The sequence below is a fragment of the Colobus angolensis genome, unplaced genomic scaffold, assembly GCF_000951035.1.
Source record: "Colobus angolensis palliatus isolate OR3802 unplaced genomic scaffold, Cang.pa_1.0 Scaffold285, whole genome shotgun sequence".
NCBI classification, from domain to species: Eukaryota; Metazoa; Chordata; class Mammalia; order Primates; family Cercopithecidae; genus Colobus; species Colobus angolensis.
In genome coordinates, this window is record NW_012116099.1 from 4,677,033 (window position 1) to 4,697,945 (window position 20,913).

Genomic DNA, 20,913 nt, shown 5'->3' on the forward strand with positions numbered 1-20,913 from the left:
AAAAAAAAAAAAAAAAATCTAAAGTCAAGCTTATAGAAACAGACAATAGAAGAGTGGTTACCAGGGTGATAAAATGAGGAGATAATGTCCCAGGGTATGAACTTACAGTTGTATGATGAATAAAATCTGGAGGACTAATATATAGCATTGTGACTACAGTTAATAATAATGTATTATAGAATTGAACTTTGCTAAGAGAGTAGATATTTATTCTCACCACACCAAAAAAGGTAACAATGTGAGTTGATGGATTATGTTAATTAGCTTCATTGTGGCAATCATCTCATGTTTTTCCATTTGTTTGTGTCATCTCTGATTTCTTTGAGCAGTGTTTTGTAATGCTTTTTGTTTGTTTTGTTTTGTTTTTGAGACAGAGTCTCACTCTGCCACCAGGCTGGAGTGTAATGGCGTGATCTCGGCTCACTGCAACTTCTGCCTTCCTGGGTTCGAGCAATTCTCCTGCCTCGGCCTCCTTAGTAGCTGAGACTACAGGCGCACGCCATCACGCCTGGCTAATTTTTGTATGTACTTTTTAGTAGAGACAGGGTTTCACCATATTGGACAGGCTGGTCTCGAACTCCTGACCTCATGATCCACCCGCCTTGGCCTCCCAAAGTGCTGGGATTACAGGTGTGAGCCACCATGCCTGGTCTTGTAATTCTTGTTGTAGAGATCTTTCACCTTCCTGGTCAAAAAACTACTTACTGGGTTCTATGCTTATTACCTGGGTGATAAAATAATCTGCACACCAAACCCCTGCAATTTACCTATATAACAAACTTGTACATGTACTCCTGAACCTAAAATGAAAGTTAATAAATAAAGATCATACTGGTTACTTATGCAAAGCACATTCCTTCTTTTCTAGACTAAAAAAAAAAAAAACAGTAGAATGAGGCTAAATGAGCACATATTTGAATGTTATTATGCTAATGAAACAGCATTATATTATGTCATATTAGGACAATTACAACACTTATTGAATAGAAACAGTTTATTAATTCCCACACTAATTTTGCAAATGATACTTGAGAGGAAAACAAATTCAAACACAACTAGGAATCTTGCCCCCAGAACCAAGAAGCAAAGCAGAACATAAACAACAGGAAAAAGGCCAGATTCCATTTCTTCTACTCAATTTAAGTGAAATGAAGATATAAACAAACTTTGTGGTAGCATTTTTTTTATCTACTGTATTCGATTTTTCAAAACAAAAACATCCATTTTCTATGGCCAGCTCTCTGTTAGCCAAAAATAAAGGATGCATGGCTTTGGTAAGAATAGATTTAAATGACAATTACATGGTTTTTTTTTAACTCTCTAAATACCTAATCTATAACTTTTCTAGTAAGAATAAAAATAGCTAATTAAACTTAAATTTAGCCTTTCTTCCTTCTCAAATTATTCCACCTTCATTGAGTGAAGACATATTATATTCCTTGGGCATTCAGGCACTGTTTGACATCTCTGAACTACAAATCATTTGAAAATGAGAATCATTATGTAAAAAGTACTCAGCACAGTATGTGAGCATGGCACATGCTCAACAGATGCTAACTACTGTTATCATCCTTATTATTATCTTTTTTAGTTTTTGGTTCGCCCTTATTACTGATCACAAAATGATGGCAAGTGTCAAGTTTAGTAGGATACCAGTGGCTATCACCTACACATCTACTCCCTTCTCCTTTCCAGAATGAAATTTGATCTCCTTCTGCTTTCTACCCACCCACAGTCACGTACATAACCCATAGGCATGCCGTGTACCCATCACTGGTTAATGGGTAATCCCATGTTCCTCTGTCAGTGATTGATCCAGAAATAAGCACACGACATTAGCCAATCAACAAAACATCGATTGAGAAGTCAGCTGGGGAGCTTCTCAAGAAAGTGGTCCTCATTCCTAGGAGAAAAAAAAAACTAAAAAAAGATTATTTTTTTAAAATTCCTCTGGAGATCTTTTTGTGATGAGTTTTCTGGTAATGCAGCAGCCATTGGGCTATCAGCCCAAGAAAGAAGCCAACAATGATGGCAATGGAACAAGCAAGAGACGTGGAGAAGCAGGTCCTTGATGTCATCAATGGAGCCCCTGAACCAATTAACCCTGGAGTCTTCCTACCTCCGAACTTTCTCTTACATAAAATCATGTATTTTCTTATTATTGAACCCAATTTGTGTAGTAATTTCTGTTAACTGCAACCCAAAGCACCCTAATCACTACAGTAAGAGAAAACGGTAATAGATTTTATCAAAACCACACCCATCCAAACTTAAATTACTCTTCACTTCACAGAACAATACCTTAAGTTCCTAAACAAACAGGAACACTAGTTCCAGTTTACCAACGTGGAACAAGTCAGTCGTTTTGCCAAGCAGAATCTGTTCGACAGTGCTTCAAAAAAGGTAAAGGTTCCTGAATTCAATTCAACTGATGTTTATTGAGTACCTACTACATCTTTAAGCCAATAGTCCCGTCCTCAAGGACCTCCTAGGCTTTGGGGAGAAGAACAACCAAGAGTAGTGTAAGTTCCACATCATGGCACCACTGATCTTGGAGGGAGTAAATCTTTGAAGCTGGGCATGGGAAGAAAGAAAAGAGGGAGGGAGGGAGGGAGACAGACAGAAGGGAGAGCAAGAAGTGGGGAGAGAGGGAGGGAGAATGGCTGCAGAAAAGAGACAATATTTGAGCTCACCTCAGGCTTCACCACATGGATAAGGAGGGAAGGGATTATAAACAAGAGCAAAAGAGAAACATGCACTCCTCCTCAAGAAATTGTGCTAAGTTGTTTATATTGCAATTATACCAGAAAGAAAAAATAAAGTGAATGAGAGTAGCTAGGACTTTCTATTAAATAATAAGAGTTGCCTGGACTTGTAGATTAATAAGACAAACCTGTGTAATTCCTGTAGCGAGTTGCTGAAAACTTGATGGCACAGGCAGGGTTGAACTTGCAAAGGTGGTTCTGAGGAAAGTCCAGGACTATATTGCTTATGCTTATTCCAGATACAAATGTTATAATTCTGATATGAAAAGCTATAAAGAAAGACCTGCTACTAAGATGAAGAATAAAATCAAAACAGGTAAGATGAGTCAGACAAAGGAGGATATGTAAAACAAAGACAAAAAATCTTTAACTTGAAAATATTATATTTCCATTTCCCACAAAATTTACTTTTGCATGAGAAGGAAAGCATAACAGGTAGAACACAGGCAAATCTAAATTTTAAGGACAGGAAAGAATTCAGGTGAAACAAATGTGCAGCAAATCTTCAAATCCTTATTATCCTTTGACGTGAATTTTACAAGCTATCTTAGCTATACTGCAGTAAATATTCTTTTATATTTCTGAGAACACATCACTATATCATCTTAGCAGATTTCAATTGGGAGCCTATTAATTATTCTATCATCAATATTAGTAAACAGTGATAATTATGATAGGTTACAACATATATAATTTACAAGGAAAATTTGAAGAACCAGTAAAATCTTCTAGGGCTGGTATAGAGAGAGAGAAATGGAGAAACCAGAACTCCTCAGCATTATTAAACACAGCCATAAGAGAGTCCCAACTAATAGGAAATTCAATGGTGCAAAGTAAGAACATCCATGAGAATTGGCATAGCATGTGTTTCTCCTCCATAAGGAAAGGTGTCCCAATCCTGGGATGGATGGGCACAATCCTTCCAATCTGCTCCCTCCATTAGGATTCAAGCTGAAGTCTGATTCCAAAGCCCATAAATCCCTCACCTCAATGTGCCCCTAAGTGTACTTGCTCTTCAATTCAATGTAGGTACAGGCAGACCTAAAATACCATTGTAGAATTTTAGTTGTCTCTATTTCTTCAATATCCAACTCAGATTTTTTTAAACAACTATCCATGCTTTCTACTAGTCAGTATTTATTTCAATTCTTTTTTATCAAAGCTAAAAGAAAAATATACAAATAAGTGCACTTTTCATGATATGAACAAAATATTCTGAAAATGAAAATGTAAGGTACCTTTAATCAAGGCATTTTATACTGTGGGCTGGATCATGCTGCAATTCACTAATGAGAACCATGACATATATTCAATAACAAGTTAATAAAAAGGCAAACTCTTTCTGCATTCTATATTTACATGTTCCCACTTTCTCTCCACGATTCATCAATAAATCTTTTTTCCCAAATTAACCAGCCATCGTGAACAGAGCTAGTTAAAATAAATACATGTGATTCAGCACTATGCCTTTCTAACCCCTCTATCAGCACCTTTTCAAGTTAGTAGTTTGTTGTATTCACTTCTGTTTGCAGCAAGAACCTTGGCTAACATACAGGAATTGGTATATTCCATAAGAATCTGAAAACATAAGCATCACTTCTTCCAACACAATAAGCCTGTCTTGGTAGTCCCCATCCATGCTAGCCCAAATGGTCAGTTGTTAAACTATTCATTAATGCTCACAGGGATACCCAAGAGTCAAGAATATGCACCAGATCATCTTAGCTTTAGATGCACCAAAACACAATGAGGAAAGCAACTGGTAATTTGTATGTGATGGGTGTTGCACAGCACCACTTTGCCCATCAAAGTGTTGTCTTGCTGCTTAAAGTACTGTCTGTGGACCAGCAGCACTGTCATTACCCGAGAGCTTGGGAAAATGCACAATCCCAGGACTCATTCCAGACCCACTGGATCACAGCCCTGCCTTTTAACAAGATCCCCAAGGTGATTCATGTACTTAAAAAACGCAAAAACAAAACAAACAAACAAAAAAAAACTCGAGAATACACCATTCAGATTATTATCCCAAAGAAAGCTGAGAAACAGGAGCCCGAACTGAAGTTTGTGTTTAAAGATCAATACACCTTATACTTACAATGTCCAGGGAAATCTTAAGAACTAAATATCTACATTTCAAGCATCTGAAAGCAAAAGCCCGGAATTCCCTGGGCATCAATTTTTTCATGACAGCTTGCCAGTATCAGACATACTAAGTACCTTCAGGAAGTGATGAGTTATACCATGTACAATTTTCATAGCAACAAATTATCAATTTACAAAACTCAAAGTCAACACATCGTACCTCACAGTCATTTAAGCTGGCATGACTTTAAAGTACACACAAACATGAAGCAGCCCATTGGAACTATTTGATTTATGTTAAACAGCACTATGGAATTTAAACATTCGTATGCTCAACCAAACCCTATTCCTAGCCAGTCAGTCGGCTCACTGATCAGCTTACAGATATCCTTCCAACATATACTGCTCAGCTAAATTTAATATATTTTTTTAAATAAATCTTATTTCAAGTAAATTTCCTGAGCTGAAAAGAACTGCAACAAAATAATACCAAAAACAGCCCTATGCCATAAAACGCACTAGTTGTATTTAGTGAATTCTGCCTCTCACAAGAACCTTCTACAGAGGGAACCAAGGCGGCAAACCCATGAAGGCCTTGAGTCCAGCAAGGGCCACGAAGCAGCATGTCACAAAGAAATTGTTTTTCTCCTCCTTTTGATGGGTTATGCTTTCAAGTCAGGAAATTAGAAACAGGTGTGCCAGAGGGCACACACATCCTCGCTCCACACTGAAAAACACGCGTTTTCAATTTTCAAACATGAAAGAGACTCCTGTTGAATGAAAGAAGAAATGAAAATCCAGCCCTGTTTCTGTGAACCATATGAAGGGAGCTTAGAAAGTCTTTGACAGGTTGCTCAACTTACCCCCTCTCCAACTGACAGCAGGTAGTACTCCACAATAGGAAGGAAAAGGCATCCTTTCAAGTGAGAACAATCAAAGGGAGAACTACATCAAGGATAGCAGGACTGGCATTTTAACCCATCACTTGATCTTATGTCTCTGTTTTTACCATTTCTTCACCTTTTGTTTTAAAATTAGAAGTCTGCTCTTTCACAAAACAACAAAGCAATGCAAAGTAAGTATCTAGCAAAAAATCTGAGAAATTAAAACATCAAAAGTACATCTTGGGGATCACTTTATCCATTATGTCCCAGGTCTACAATCTCTTCCAGAGAAAGACTTACCTTCCCTCCAGGATGTCCTCAGCTCTTCCAGAGGTTAGGGGCTGAAGGCATTTCAGTGAGTGTAGGAGAGTGATGAGTAGTGCTAAGATTAAAAACAACTGGTTTTGGTGAGATTTGGGGAGAGAAAGGTGGCAAGAAAAGGAGATGTACTGATGGCTGCAACAACAGTCAAGCCATCAGGTACACGGAGGCACCTGCAAGTGATCCTTTGGGAAGCACCACAGTGCACATTCCCTAGGCGAATGGATGCAGCAGAGCCTCATTCGGTGCCAATAAGCCTTTTGCTATAGCCAATATGTCAACATATTTCTACATTGGCAAGAAAGTTTCCTATATTACCAAGGTCCCAGCTTCCATGTCCTGTGAGGACAAGGACTATGTTTTTAATTCTCTTTTATCATAACCAGGCTAGATCATGGAATAAGAGCCTCTAAAACAGCTGCTGCTTTATTGCATAAGGCCAATTACAAGTCATCTTGCTGAGGAGCAAAATACCTGAACTCATGATGCATGGAAAGACATCCTTCATATCCTTTAAAATTATGTTTCGAAGAATAATAATACATAAAAATGTTCATTACAAAATATTAAATGAACAAAGCACAATACAAGCTAAGCAGTATTCCCACTTTTGTTTAATAGCAAAAGTCCACCGAAAATATTAATAGTGACTACCACAGGATGGCAAAAATTATCGGTCTCATTTTCCAAATTCTATCAATGAGCATGCATTATTTCACAAACGGGAAAAAAAATCTACTCATTTAAAATTTCTAAGATACACGTAACATGTCGCACTGAATGAAAGGAAAAAATCCACTCACTTAAAATCTCTAAGATATATCAATTGCCGTCACATTGAACTGGTTTCTTTGAAAATGGTCTGGCATAATTCAGAATTCTACATAATTTTGCACCATCAGTGACTTTACTTATATAAAGAGCAAGAAGCAATATGTTAAAAGTTAATCAGATATGAAGTGACCTAATTAGAGTATGCAACAAACTCAGAATAGAATTCCCATCCCAGATAATTACTTCAGTTCTTAGAAATGTGCTCGTAGTTTATATACTCTGTTATCTGTAAATGAATATTACTTTTCCCACCCCCAACAACCAAACAGTCCAAAGAGTCAAGTGCTTTTAAGATATTGTTTACAAACGTTAGGGTTTTATCTAGGCTCACATCTAGAAGTCATAAGTCACAAGAAGATTTCCCATGGCATTATTCCCACCCCCACATACTATGTCTCAAATTATTTCAGCTCCAGTGGCAGCTCCTAGTTCTCAGCATTTTAAGAATCTTGTTGAGTGTGACAAAATTATGAAGGTTTATTCTTTCACAAGGACAAGAAACTTCTGAGAAGCCAGTGTCAGCCTGCCCAACAAGGCAGATTAAGGAATCAAAGTGGACTAAAGATTCTGGATGTCACCACCAGGACCAAGAGCAATGTATTTAACTCCTTGACTAGTTTTGCTTCTCAGTGTCTGGATCATTGCTCACCATGCCAGAACACTCTCAGAGAAGAAAGAGCTATCTTCATGTATCTTCTAAAAGTATGATTATCTCCCTACTCAAGAGTCCCCCTTTCATATCAAAGAAAATGTCTAACCACCACCACCTAAGTCCCCAAATTAAACCCCATACACCTCACACTCAATCATCTTCTTCAGGCATCCTCTGCTCTTATCCAGAATATACCACTATTAGCCCCTCATCTGCCTTCCTCTCAGCCTTCACTCATCTGGGTTTCACTTGCTCACCCCACCGCAATGTATTTGTTTGTCATTCATATTCATTCACACTCATTCAGCAGTTCTAGGTAATAAGCAACATTCACACATCAATGAACAAAGCTGATGAAAATCTCAACCCCTAAGGAGTTTAGAGCAGGGTAGAAAATAAAAAGAAAATAGCAAAGAACTAAAAACAGAACTACCATTTGACCCAGCAGTCCCATTACGGGGTATATACTCAAAGGAAAATAAATTGTTCTACCAAAAAGACCAGGCACTCACATGTTCATCATAGTATTATTCCCTACAGCAAAGACCTGGAATCAACTTAGATACCTACCAATGGTGAATTAAATACATACAATGTGGTACATATATACCACAGAACGCTACGCAGCCATAGAAAAGAACAAAAACACACACATATCCTCTGCAGCAACATGGATGTAGCTGGAGGCCACTAAGTAAATTAATGCAGAAACAGAAAACCAAACACCACATGTTCTCACTTATATATGGCAGCTAAACATTGGGTACACATGGACATAAAGATAGGAACAATAGACAATGAGGACTACTAGAGTAGGGAGACAAGAAGAGGCACAAGGGTTGAAAAACTATCTACTGGGTACCACACTCACTACCCGGGTGATGGGATCAATCATACCACAACTTAGTATCATGCAATATATTCATGTAACAAACCTGCATATGTACCCATGAATCTACAGTAAAAGTTGAAATTAAAAGAAAGAAAAATAAAGGAACAACTCAAATTAGAAAATAAAACCAATTTTTTTAAAAGAAAATTGTTTAAAGATATAAAATATTAGATAATCATACTTGCTATGGGAAAAAAACAAAATATGAAAGGGAGACAGGAAATGTTGGCTGAAGGAAGAACTCCATGTTCATATAGGATGGATGGGGAAGAGCTCATCGAGGTGACTTATTTGAATAAAGGCCTGATGAGATGAGGGTGGGGGCTTAAGACACTGAGGGTGAAAAGCTAAAGGAGAAGCAGCAGTTGACAAAGGCCCTAAGGCGGGAGTGTGCATGGCATGTGTGAAGTACTGCAAGGCAGCCAACATAGCTGGAATTGTGTGAGCACGGGAAGAAAAGCAAGAGCTTCTGAGGGGAAGCTGAGAAGTATCTCCAACAAGGCCTTATAGACCCTTCATAAAGACTTTGGCTTTCCCATTTATTAAGAAGGGAAGTGGCTGAACAGTTCAAAATAGAGGTATGACATCATTTGAGTTCGGTTTGAACACCAGCTGCAGGGTTGAGAACCAAATAAAGGGGGAAAGGGGCAAAAAGCAAGAAACCAGCTAGGAGGCTAGCAATGATCCAGATAAGAGATAATGGCACCACAGAATTGTTGGTGGCCATTAACGTGCTGAGAAGTGGTCAGATTTTAAATATATTCAGGGAGGAGAGCAGACAAAGTTTGTTGCTGAATTGGATGTGACTGAGATAGAAAAGACGGTCAAGGATGAACCCAAAATTTTGACTTGAGCCACTGGAATTGACTCTGTTGTGGGGAAAATATTTCAAGAGAACAGGTTTAGGGTTAGGCAAGAGCTCATATTCGGACATGCTAAATAGATGTCTGTTATACATACAAGTGGAGATTTTACCAAGCACTTGAATTATAACTCATTTCTGGAGAGAGGCCCAGGCTGGAGATAAAACCGTGGGCATCATCAGCACACAGGTGGTACTTCGCCATCAGACTGGATGAGACACAAAGGGAGCAGGCACACAAAGAAAGGGAGAAGAGGTTCAAGGACCAGGCACTGAGGCACTCCAACACTGAGAGGTCAAAGAGGTGAGGACTATTAACAAAGGAGACTGAGAAGGAGCAGCCAGTGAGGTGGCAGGACAAACAGGAGAGTGTGGTCCCTGGAAGTCTATTAAGGACAGTATTTACAGGAGGAGCAAGTTACTTGAGCAACCGTGTCAAATGCTACCTATAATCACATGACTTTAGAGGTAACTGTTAATCTTGACAAGAACAGACTGATGGAGTGGTAGCGGAGAAGTCCGACTGAAGTAGAATAAAAGTGAGTGAGAGGAGAGAACTAAAGAAAATAATAAACCTTGAGTATAGAAAATTCCTTGAGGTTTCACCTTGAAGGGTTGCTAAGAAACGGGGAGAAGGCTAGAAGGAAGACTGGAACCCTAGGTGACCCGCACGGAGTCCTCAGTAGCATAGGCCTTGTATTCACCAAGAGTGCCTGTGACACACACAGTACAAGAATAACTGCTCCTAAATAGAAGGTGAAGCATGGATTCCTGCCTGCCTTCCACATATCCTTAAACAGCAATGGCCACATGGCATCTGTAAATATCTCAGCAGTGGTCTCCCATCGCTTCTGCTGTCACATAACTCCCCTCTCACAGAAAAGGCTGTCTTGTGCCCTCCTGACACAGGTCCCCGGGCACGAGTTTTCTAACACAGTCCCATAGACAATCTCCCACAGAGGGGCAGAGGAAGACCTCTGGCTGTTCATTAAGTTGAGAAATCAAAAAGGAATGGAATATTCTCCTAGCCCTTGAGGAAGAAACTAATCACTAGCTCAGAAATATTGAGGCATAAGGCTGTTCTCAATTTTTGTATTTTTTTAATCCCATCTACTTTTGAAGCTACTCCTGGCAAGTCCTGACCACAGCTCTCTCGGTCCTCAGGTTTCTAGAAATGCCCAGAGCCAAGACCTTGAAAAGCAAAGAACTGAGAAAATCAGAAATCCTTTGGCCTCACAGCAGAAACAAGGTAGCAGGTCTTTCTTCATGCCAGAACACTTTAAGGAGGGGGAATGACACCTACATCTTCTGATCTTAGTCAACTGCCATCAGTGCCCCTGTACTCACTGTTTCCAGCACTTTTTGAGGCCAAGGTGGGAGGATCACTAGAGCTCAGGAGTTCAAGACCAGCCCGGGCAACACAGCAAGACCCTGTCTCTACAAAAAAATTAAAAATTAGCCAGGTGTGATGGTGTGCACCTGTAGTCCTACCTACTTGGAAGGCTGAGGCAAGAGGATCACTTGAGCCCAGAAGTCCAAGGTTGCAACGAGCCATGATCACACCACTGCATTTACTCCAGCCTAGGCGACAGAGGGTTTTTTTTTTTTTTAACTGACACAGGATAGGCAAAGGAGGTTTTTGTTTTTTGTTTTAAAAAAAAAAACAGAAAAAGAAAAAAAAAAGGAAAGAAAAAATAACTGTATGGACAAGTAACAGAAAAGCAATGTTAAGGTAAACCAAAGCATAAAATCTCTTGCATTTTTCCCCTCCTTCTGTTCTTCTAATCTTCAATCTGCTCTTCCTTTCCACAGCCAGAGACAGATCCCAGATATATCTTACATTATGCATTTGCTGTGTTACTGAAAAATTATGTGTGAATCCAAATTTGGTAAACTGAATCATATTTTAAAATCCTATTTAAAGAAAGTCCATGGTGAATAATCTGTTTGAAAAAGTAAGCATTCTTCTCAGAGGAAGGACCCACACATACATTTCTTAATTTTTATTTGTATACTAGGCACTCACCCTATATAAGGCTGTGTGTCAGGCACTCAGGAGACACAAATATACCCACAGCCCTCCTTTCCTTAAGAATTTATCTTACTGCCTCAAGAGAGTCTGAAACAAATTATTTATTTTCAAGAAAAAGCTGAGAATAAGAAAAGCTTGGCCGGGTGCGGTGGCTCAAGCCTGTAATCCCAGCACTTTGGGAGGCCGAGACGGGTGGATCACGAGGTCAGGAGATCGAGACCATCCTGGCTAACACGGTGAAACCCCGTTTCTACTAAAAATACAAAAAACTACCCGGGTGAGGTGGCGGGTGCCTGTAGTCCCAGCTACTCGGGAGGCTGAGGCAGGAGAATGATGTGAACCCGGGAGGCGGAGCTTGCAGTGAGCTGAGATCCGGCCACTGCACTCTGCACTCCAGCCTGGGCGAAAGAGCAAGACTCCGTCTCAAAAAAAAAAAAAGAAAGAAAGAAAAGCTTTTACTATAATTTATCAATTCTAAAATATACTTTTTTCACATTTTTAAACTTCTGGATTCAGGAGGTGTGTTATAACTGATGCATCCTCCCATGTTATCCTCCAGGCTGCAGTGGTGACAGAGCTGCCACTGACTCTAGATGCAAGCAGTTTGCAAGTGTTGACCCGTCAGTTATGTGCCATGTTGGAACTACATGTGTTGAGTTAAACTGTTGTTCAAAATGTGTTCAGAAGGATTACGATATAGAATTCAAATTAAAAATAATTGTACACATAGAAAGGTATGGAAATGGCAAAGAGGCATGACTTTGTTATCAGTGAAGCAAATACTTCTCACTGGTGGAACATTCCTAATTCTATTTTCCTGTAAAGCAACCACTATGCATTAAGTGATGACAAGGCAGTGTGTTATACTTTAATTGACAGTCTTTCGTTTCCTTAGTGGTATAAAAATTACAGTGTATCTGATAAAGGATGATGACTCAGATTCAGTGGAATACAGTAAGTATTGAGCCCCTACTCTGGGAAAAGAAATGCACTAAAAGCCGTGCGTATGTCAACTTACTTATCCCTTACAGTAATGGTAGATATTATTCTGGTTTTATAAATAACCCCTTGCCCAGGCTCCACAGCTAGTGGGTCTGGAAAAGTCTGGACAGGAATCCTTGTGTCTGCTCTACTCTATCCCTAGCTAGGCAAATTCCTATGATGCCAGAACATTAGTCAGAGTTTGAAAGGTCAGCTCCTGCTACTCCACCCCCTCTCCTCCAGTCCTTCCTCATTTCTCCCCACCCAGTGATGAGAACAAGATGCTAGAGTTTATCCCTCAGGCTAATGACCAAATCACCCATCTGGCCTTGGGAGAGCCCTATCCTAACCATAACTAATTATCTTTTCTCTGCTTTTCAATTACCACCTTCTAATATATATAAACCTAAAATGGATTTTCTGCAGCAGCCTAAGGCACAAGTCTTCTCTGTTTTGGCCAAACAGTTGCAAAATCCAGTGCTCCACCTTTCTTCTGACTTGATCACCCAACTCTGCCATGTGTTTCCATCGTCAACTTCTTAGCAACAGCCCCATGAGAAACAAGAGTGAAGCAATCACACAAACTCCAATGGACAGGAGGGACTGGAGATTTAGTCTATCATCCCCAGGTTCTGTGGGCTGATGAAGGTTAGTCTTTTAGCTTGGGAAGCGTATAATATGACAAGCTGGGTATCTAAGTTAAAAAGCTACACTGGATGTCATGAACTGGAAAGCTAAAGGTATCTTTAGTCATATAAAACTATCTTCAACTGACACAGGATAGGCAAAGGAGGAAATATTCAAAAGGAATGGAGAAAAACCTCAATTTTACAATTTTAACTTTACCTACCCATTCTTTGCATTCTACTTAATAGAATCAAATCCATGGAGTATGTTCTTATTCCAACTTGCACATCACCTATTTTTAAAATAAGAGTAGGGGAGTGGTTGACTTGGAAATCTCTTTTCCAAATTGACACAAGCAGGCAGGCTCTCAGGATTTCAGTTTAGAATAGAACCCAATTCTCCTAACATCTAGATATGAAAGTAATGTCTAAACAATAACCTATCTAACTGAACAACATATTGACCAAAATAAAACTCTTATAATACATGATTCCAACTGTGATTTCTTTGGGAAAATCCAAATGAAACGATGAATTTGTCTTTGGTTTGTTCAAATATTACAATTTTCCATAGACACAGGGCCATACTAAATTATGTTCACAGCCTAATTTGTAAACATTATGCATCAAGGTTTTCATGTGCCATGAATATTAAATTAAATTTAAAAATTAACTCATATTATTATATTATGCTCATTTCTTCAAAAATGACTAAAAACAATTTTTTAACCATTAAAGTAGTATGGATTCGATTCAACCTTAATTCATCTTTAGACTTCTCCTGAGAGGCCAATGGCTCACAGCCATGTTTTTCCACTGATGCAAGAAATGGAGCTAGGTCAGGAGGCTGCTAAGACAAGCAGGCATAGGAACACGAGTCTGAAAGAACAGAGTCAGGAAAGAAGAAACAGAAAGAAACCACAAATATGAGAATGGTGCCAAGATTTCAAGTCTGAGCAAAGGATAGGAGAATAAGAGCAATAAAAGAGATAGAGGACACAGGAGAAAGGTGGCACAGGGTGGGATGAAGAATGAAATGTTCTGTTGAACCTGAGTCTGATATGTATACATAGCACCTATAGGAACATGTCCACCAGGAAGTCAGAAAGGACTCACTGCACCTCAAAAGTCCAAGGTAGATACAGACATGGAAGCCAATCCCGAGAGAGAACAGCTGAAATCATGAGAACGCAGAAATAACAAGAAATCAGCAGAAGAAAGCACAGAATTCACCAAAGACCCAACCCTGGGGCTGTTGGTAACGGGAGCACAGAGGAGTAAGAATCTGTGAAGAAGGACAAGATGGAACAGGTCAGAGAGGCAGACAAACCAAGAGGGTTCCAGGATCTATGCTACATGCAAAAAGAAAAGTCACCTGCATCAGAGATCGCAGAAAGAGTAGGCAGAAAGCAGGATAAGATGGCCACTGGACTAGGTGCTTTGTTACTGTGGTTGGGCAGAGACCAACGTGATAAGAAATTGGAGAGAGAAAGGTAGGAAAAGAAGCCATATTTGTCTACTCTCCCAATAAAGCCTGAGACTGTTAGAGAAAAAGGGATAGGACTGTAACTTGAAGGATAACATGAAACAGGAATGAATCAATATTATTTTGTCAACCAGAGGTATCACCACATAATGAGAAAAGGCTTTATGTACATCTGGCACAGGCATGATTAAAGTATGGAAATAGACAACAACCATTCTGCCTATTAAAACTCTCCATGTCCACCATTCCCCATCTCCTGCACACACACACACACACACACACACACACACACATACACTTTGTACTAAATAATGCCTTTACAATACAGATATAAAAAGAGGACCTGTATTACAATGAAAGCGTCATTCAAGGACTGAATGTCATAAACTATATATTTGGAAATGCACCTTGTAAGTTTTACATCAACATTTTACCCAAGAGATTATCTGTTAATTTTTGAAATGACCTGCTACTTTTATGTCTTTTGTTGTCTAAACTTGGCAGCATCACGGATCATTAGAAAAAATATCTCTCTATAAAAATATAATTAACCATAGTTAACTCCAGAGTTGTACTGAAAATATCAGTGGGCCGGGCGCAGTGGCTTTCGCCTCTAATCTGACCACTTTGGGAGGCCAAAGAGGGTGGATCACTTGAGGTCAAGAGTTCAAGACCACCCTGGCCAACATGGCAAAACCTGGTCTCTACTAAAAATACAAAAAATTATCCGGGTGTGGTAGTGCACACCTATAATCCCAACTACTTGGAAGACTGAGAATCACTTTAACCCGGGAGGCAGAAGTTGCAGTGAGCCAAGATCACACCACTGCTCCAGCCTGGGGACAGAGTGAGACTCTGACTCAAAAAAAGAAAAGAAAAGAAAAGAAAATGTTAGCAAAGTATAGTATTTACACTGTGATACTAAACAACCCTTAAAACCTCCCAAATACTGAAGCTCTGTCCCACATCCGTGCACTGCCATAGCACATGCTCTATGTTTACCTACAAATATCGCTTTTAATCATTAAATGGTTGGCAAGGTTGAAGTTATGAGAAATGGTTATGAAAGCAGCAAATACCTGAGGTACTCACAGCTGTGGAGTAGGGGTTATGAGCTCCAGTATTTTCAGCCCAGCAGCCACATCCATAAAGAGCAGCCTGGGGAAAAAAGAAAATAGATATAATATTTCAGAAATATCATATGTAATTATTAGTTTTCAACAGAAATCATACCCATCTAATAAAGCCTGGTTTAATAATGATATAAAACAACTAGGTGATAATACCAGATGTTGTATATGACCCACCCGCACGATGCTTTTAATACTATCAAAACTATGTTTTCAGATAATTCCATTCATCTAAAAACTTTCAGAAAATAGCAAAAGAAAGTTTCTTAGTGTCATCAGCAGTAATTTTTTCCTTCCCTGAAAAACTTCTCCCTTTTGTAATTTGTCGGCTAGTTGTTCTTCTGGCCCCTTAAAACCAATGTGGTTGGCTTAAAATAGTAGTTTTCAATCTAGGTGTGTGTCAGATTACTCGTGGAGCTTACTGATAAGAACCCTGATTCCTGGAAATTCTGATTTAGTGTCTGGGGAAGACCTGGGAATCAGTACTGTTAACCAGGGTCATGGGGTACTGGGATGCAGCTGGTCCTCCTGCCATGCTCTAGGAAATCCTACTTCAAAAGGGCCTTTTCCATGTCTGTGTTGAACTGACACAAGAGGAAGTACAAACAGTCCTGTATCAAAGGGTCCAATATACACTCACCATTGTGCTAGAGTCAGCCAGATGAAAAGAAAGGAGGCTTTTTTGCTTTAGGGAGGCAAAAAAGCCTCCTTTCTTTTGTTCAAGCTCATCACTTTGTTAGGTGGTAGAGCAGATTTATACATCTGAAACCATCAGGAACACAATAAGCTACTATGGTTTTATAAAAGATTAGGACGATCATTCCTATTTTGTTTTAATAATGCTATTTCTCTTCAATGTCCACAATGACTTTTCTGACTTTAGGAGGGAAATCACAACTAATAACTTTTCCACTCCATAGTAAGAAGTAGAAATTAAAATTAAAAAAAAAAAACCTAGCTAGCTAGCTATCATAGAAAACACAAGGAGGCACGCTCCACAGTTCATTACTACATGGTTGATAAGAATGAGAAACGTGAAACAACCTCAATGTTAATCGGTAAGGAAATGGCTAAACAAACTCTGGCATGGCAGTATGTGGAATTCATTGCAAAGGTTAAAAATAAAAGAATTAAGCTTTTTAAAAAATCTTTAAGAACAAATATAGAAAGATCTCCCAAACATATTGTTGAATTGAAAAAAAAAAGCAAACTACAATACATTCAGTATTCCCTGCCATTGATGGAGGAAAAACATACTCCCATAAAGCAGTACTGATATTTCCTAGGAGTTCATTCTGAGGACTGGGGAATAGGCTAAGACCGGGGATGGTGAGCAGACTTCAGCTTTGTACGATATTCTGTTATTTTTTTACAAGGATCTTAGAAATCATTAGCTCCAATATTCTACCCAGAGCAGAAACATCCGAGGCACTTCTGACACCGAGAACCTCACTACCCCATGTGGGAACACATTCCATTTTCAGACACTTTCCACTGGTAGCAAATATCTGCTGTATCATAACTTCCAACCACTAGTCCTGGCTCTGCTCTCTGGAAGTATTGTAACCTCCCCAGAAAGTCCTCCAATTTTTTAAAAACAGCTATTCTAGTTCTCTTTTCTAACCCAAAGAAACCAAAATTTGTGAGCTGTTCCCAAGACTTTGCGATGCACAAACCCACCACTCTCTCATAATTACCCTCCTAGAGAAATAAGTCAGTGTCCTGGATAACCAGAGATGAAGTCTCCCATGTTTATGTGACCCACAGTTGATGTCTCCAGATGTTACCGAAATACCCCTCTTAAAAGTAGAACCAAGAACTGAGCAGGATACTCTCAATATGGTAGACAGTGGCAAATCTGTTTACTGCCTCTGAAAACACCATGCTTCTAAAACACATGCTGGCTCAGGGTCAGTGCGGCAACTGAAAGCCCTTCAGAAGTGACTTAGAATATGATTTTATAAATAAACTAGCAGACCTGTGGGATAACTATTCAACTGGTAGTCCCTAAAGCAAGTGCTGGATCAGCCAAAGTCTCAGAGAACACAAGAAATCAATGGAAGGACCCATTCTTCCTTCATTGAAAACTCTGAACTGCCCATCATCATCATCTTTTACATTTCCCACAATTAACATGACCAGGAGCCTGCACTCAAAAAATAGTAAATAAGGTCCCAAGGACACCTCTTAGAAAGCCAGGGAAGGTCATCTTTCTAGAAAAGAACATTTACACTTACCCTTTGTTCCTTCCCTTTAAGAAAATTCCCTTTATGATACTCTTCCTTAGTCTCAAGACCTAAAACCGTCTTCCTTCTTAACCTTCTGAAATTCACTGGACTAAGACAGTCATAGGTAAGATAAAAGAATTAGAGGTTGTCCATCTCTTATCCACTTCTTTGGATAAAATATGGCAAGCTTAAGCAAGCCTTTAAAAACAAATTTTTAAAATCTTAATTCTTTTTGGTAGTAAAACTGTATTAAAATTTTATTAAAGCTATTATGCAGTAAAATAAGGTCATATAAATGATATTATTATTAATCTTCTCTGGGCCATAGTTTCCTCTTCTATACAATAAGGATAATGAAAATACCTACCTCATATTGTCACAGGATGATGTGAATTAACATATTTGCTGAACACAGCAAGTGCTTAATTAACACTAGCTCTAGCTGTTATTACTAAGGGCTATAATATGTAATTTAAATGCATTTTGACATTGAATCTTCTACAAGTTTGTAAGGTAGCTGCTTATCCCCATTTTACAGAAGTAGAAAGTGGAGCTGAAAGATGTTAAGTAACTTGTTCAAAGTAAAGGGCATGGTAAGTGGGGAGGTGGGATTAGAATAGAGGTTTACCTGGATCGAAAGTCCACACTTAACCAGTAAACTCAACCGCCTATTTGTGTGGGGGTGGGGCGAGGTTTAGGGGGACAAGTGAAATATAATAATTCCTTTCTCATGTCTAAACTGTAAATTCAAATAATTACAGTAAGCTAAAGAAGCAAATAAGTTCTAATTCAAATTCCCATTTCTTATCTTTTTTTTTTCTGAGACAGAGTCTTGCTCTGTCTCCCAGGCTGGAGTGCAGTGGCATGTTTGGCTCACTGTAACCTCAGCCTCCCAGGTTCAAACAATTCTCCTGCCTCAGCCTCCCCAAGTAGCTGGGATTACAGGTGTCAGCCATCATGCTCAGATAATTTTTGTTTTATTTTGACATGGAGTCTCAGTCTCACCCACACTGGAGTGCAGTAGCGAGATCTCAGCTCCCTGCAACCTCCGCTTCCCAGGTTCAAGCGATTCTCCTGCCTCAGCCCCCCAAGTAGCTGGGATTACAGGCTTGCACCACCACGCCCAGCTAATTTTTGTATTTTTTAGTAGAGACAGGTTTCACCATGTTGGCCAGGCTGGTCTTGAACTCCTGACTTCAAGTGATCTACCCGCATTGGCCTCCCAAAGTGCTGGGAATTACAGGATGAGCCACTGCACCTGGCCTAATTTTTGTATTTTTAGTAGAGATGGCATGAGCCAAAGTGCTGGGATTACAGAAAACAGTGAGAAAGTAATGGGGACTATAATGCATTGAAGGTGACTCTGCTGGCTTTTCTCTCACCTTCTCTACTTCTCTTTCTCTATGAGGTTTCACCATGTTGGCCAGGTTGGTCTTGAACTCCTGAACTCAACTGATCTGCCCACCTCGGCCTCCAAAAGTGCTGGGATTACAGGAGTGACCCACTGCGCCTGGCCTCAAATTGCCATTCACCATCTGCACTGCTATCACATATCTACAGAAGGGTAATATGCTAAAATTTTTAAATAGTTAATTGTGCATTTAACATACATTAAAAGTATCTAGTTTCAGCACACTTTAAAAAATAATTAGCCTTTGATATAACTTACTTTTGTATTTTGTTTCATTTGGGCTTGTCAAAAAGAACTGTTCTTTACCTCTCATCTGATACTTACATAGTTTCAAGTTTATTACATCTCCTCTATCCAAGCATTATAATCCAATTAAGCAACTGCATTTTCCTATAAGCCCTTTTACTCTTTTTTCAAACTCTTTCCTGATTTTATAACTCTCAGAAGCTAGGTATTCATAAACTAGCCAAGTGAGGCAAATGAACACATAAATTTTACAGAAGTATTTCTTTTGCTCAGGACAGTTCTAAGTGCAGGGGCAGAATAGCTTCAAGACTGTTAGACGTAATATCCTGCTAACATAGTCCAGAACCATCCTTAGTTCTGTTGTTGCTATTTTGCTAACCAAAACAAACAGAAAACAGTGAGAAAGTCATGGGGACTATAATGCATCAAAGGTGACTCTGCTGGATTTTCTCTCACCTTCTCTACTAGGGTATCCAAATCTGATATGCCAAGCTTGATTTTCCTATTGCAAACTTGACAAATACACAGGACTTTACAACGCAAGAAAAATACCATGACCAGACAAAGGCTTTTACAATGAGTTCAAAGCATTGTACACACGTGGAGTAATCATTCCCTATACAGCCCCTTGTACACTAGGCAGAGTAGCACAAAACTCATTATTCTTCCCTTCCCCTTTTTCCTAGTCTAGGAATGTAAGCAGCTTAGAGCAGATCAAGCAACATCACTTCGGGGTGTGCAGTGATATTCTCCATGAATTGGATCTCTCTGCTTCAAATAGTAACTAACCATCATGAACAAAGTAGCTGTGACATTGACTCTTCTTCAAATGTGGCAAAGCACACAAAGCATACCAAGACACATTCCACGTATAAGATGCCACCCAAATACTGAGTTTAAATGAACCCTTGCAACTAGTCCATGAGAGTATCCAATTCATTTGTTTACTCAACAAATATTTATTAAGCCCACAAGTAATGTGTCAAAATTGGTTTATCCTCAGAAATCTTCCTAGATCAAATGGATTGTTAAATTTCATTCTCAGTATAAAACTAAAGATGGGAGATGGGGGGAGGGGCAAAGTGAAGAGGATGTACAAATGAACTGGGGACAAGCAAATTTTACATAAATTAGAGCATCCCCCTTTCTAGATTTTTTAAGTGGTACCATGTGTTGGTGACCTGAAATACTGGTTATTTTATAAAATGGCTGAAATGCTTGATCAGAGGAGGGATGTAAAGGGCCAAATGTCACTATACATGGAATAGAGGAAATAAAACATGTAACTCTAAAATCATGTATCTAACTAAAAAGCAAGCAGGATAGTCAAGTAGACCTTATTCCTAAAGAGAGTGACATTTACAGAGAGCAAATGGAAACTGGCACACATTTATGAAATTTCTACTAAATACCCAGGCCAGTGCCCAACCTGCTGAAAGTGGCAAAACTAGGATCACCCATTGTAAAGATGAGAAACA

The 20,913-nt window shown here is 39.2% G+C and overlaps 1 protein-coding gene across 1 annotated transcript in view; it reads right to left on the minus strand.

Moving 5' to 3' along the window:
• LOC105516618 (threonine aspartase 1-like) overlaps positions 1 to 20,913 on the minus strand; it is a 256,675-nt gene that overhangs the window by 127,642 nt on the left and 108,120 nt on the right. Inside the window, exon 7 of the mRNA XM_011948883.1 lies at positions 15,500 to 15,578. Coding sequence (XP_011804273.1) covers positions 15,500 to 15,578 — 79 coding nt within the window. The remainder of the gene's footprint in view (positions 1 to 15,499; positions 15,579 to 20,913) is intronic.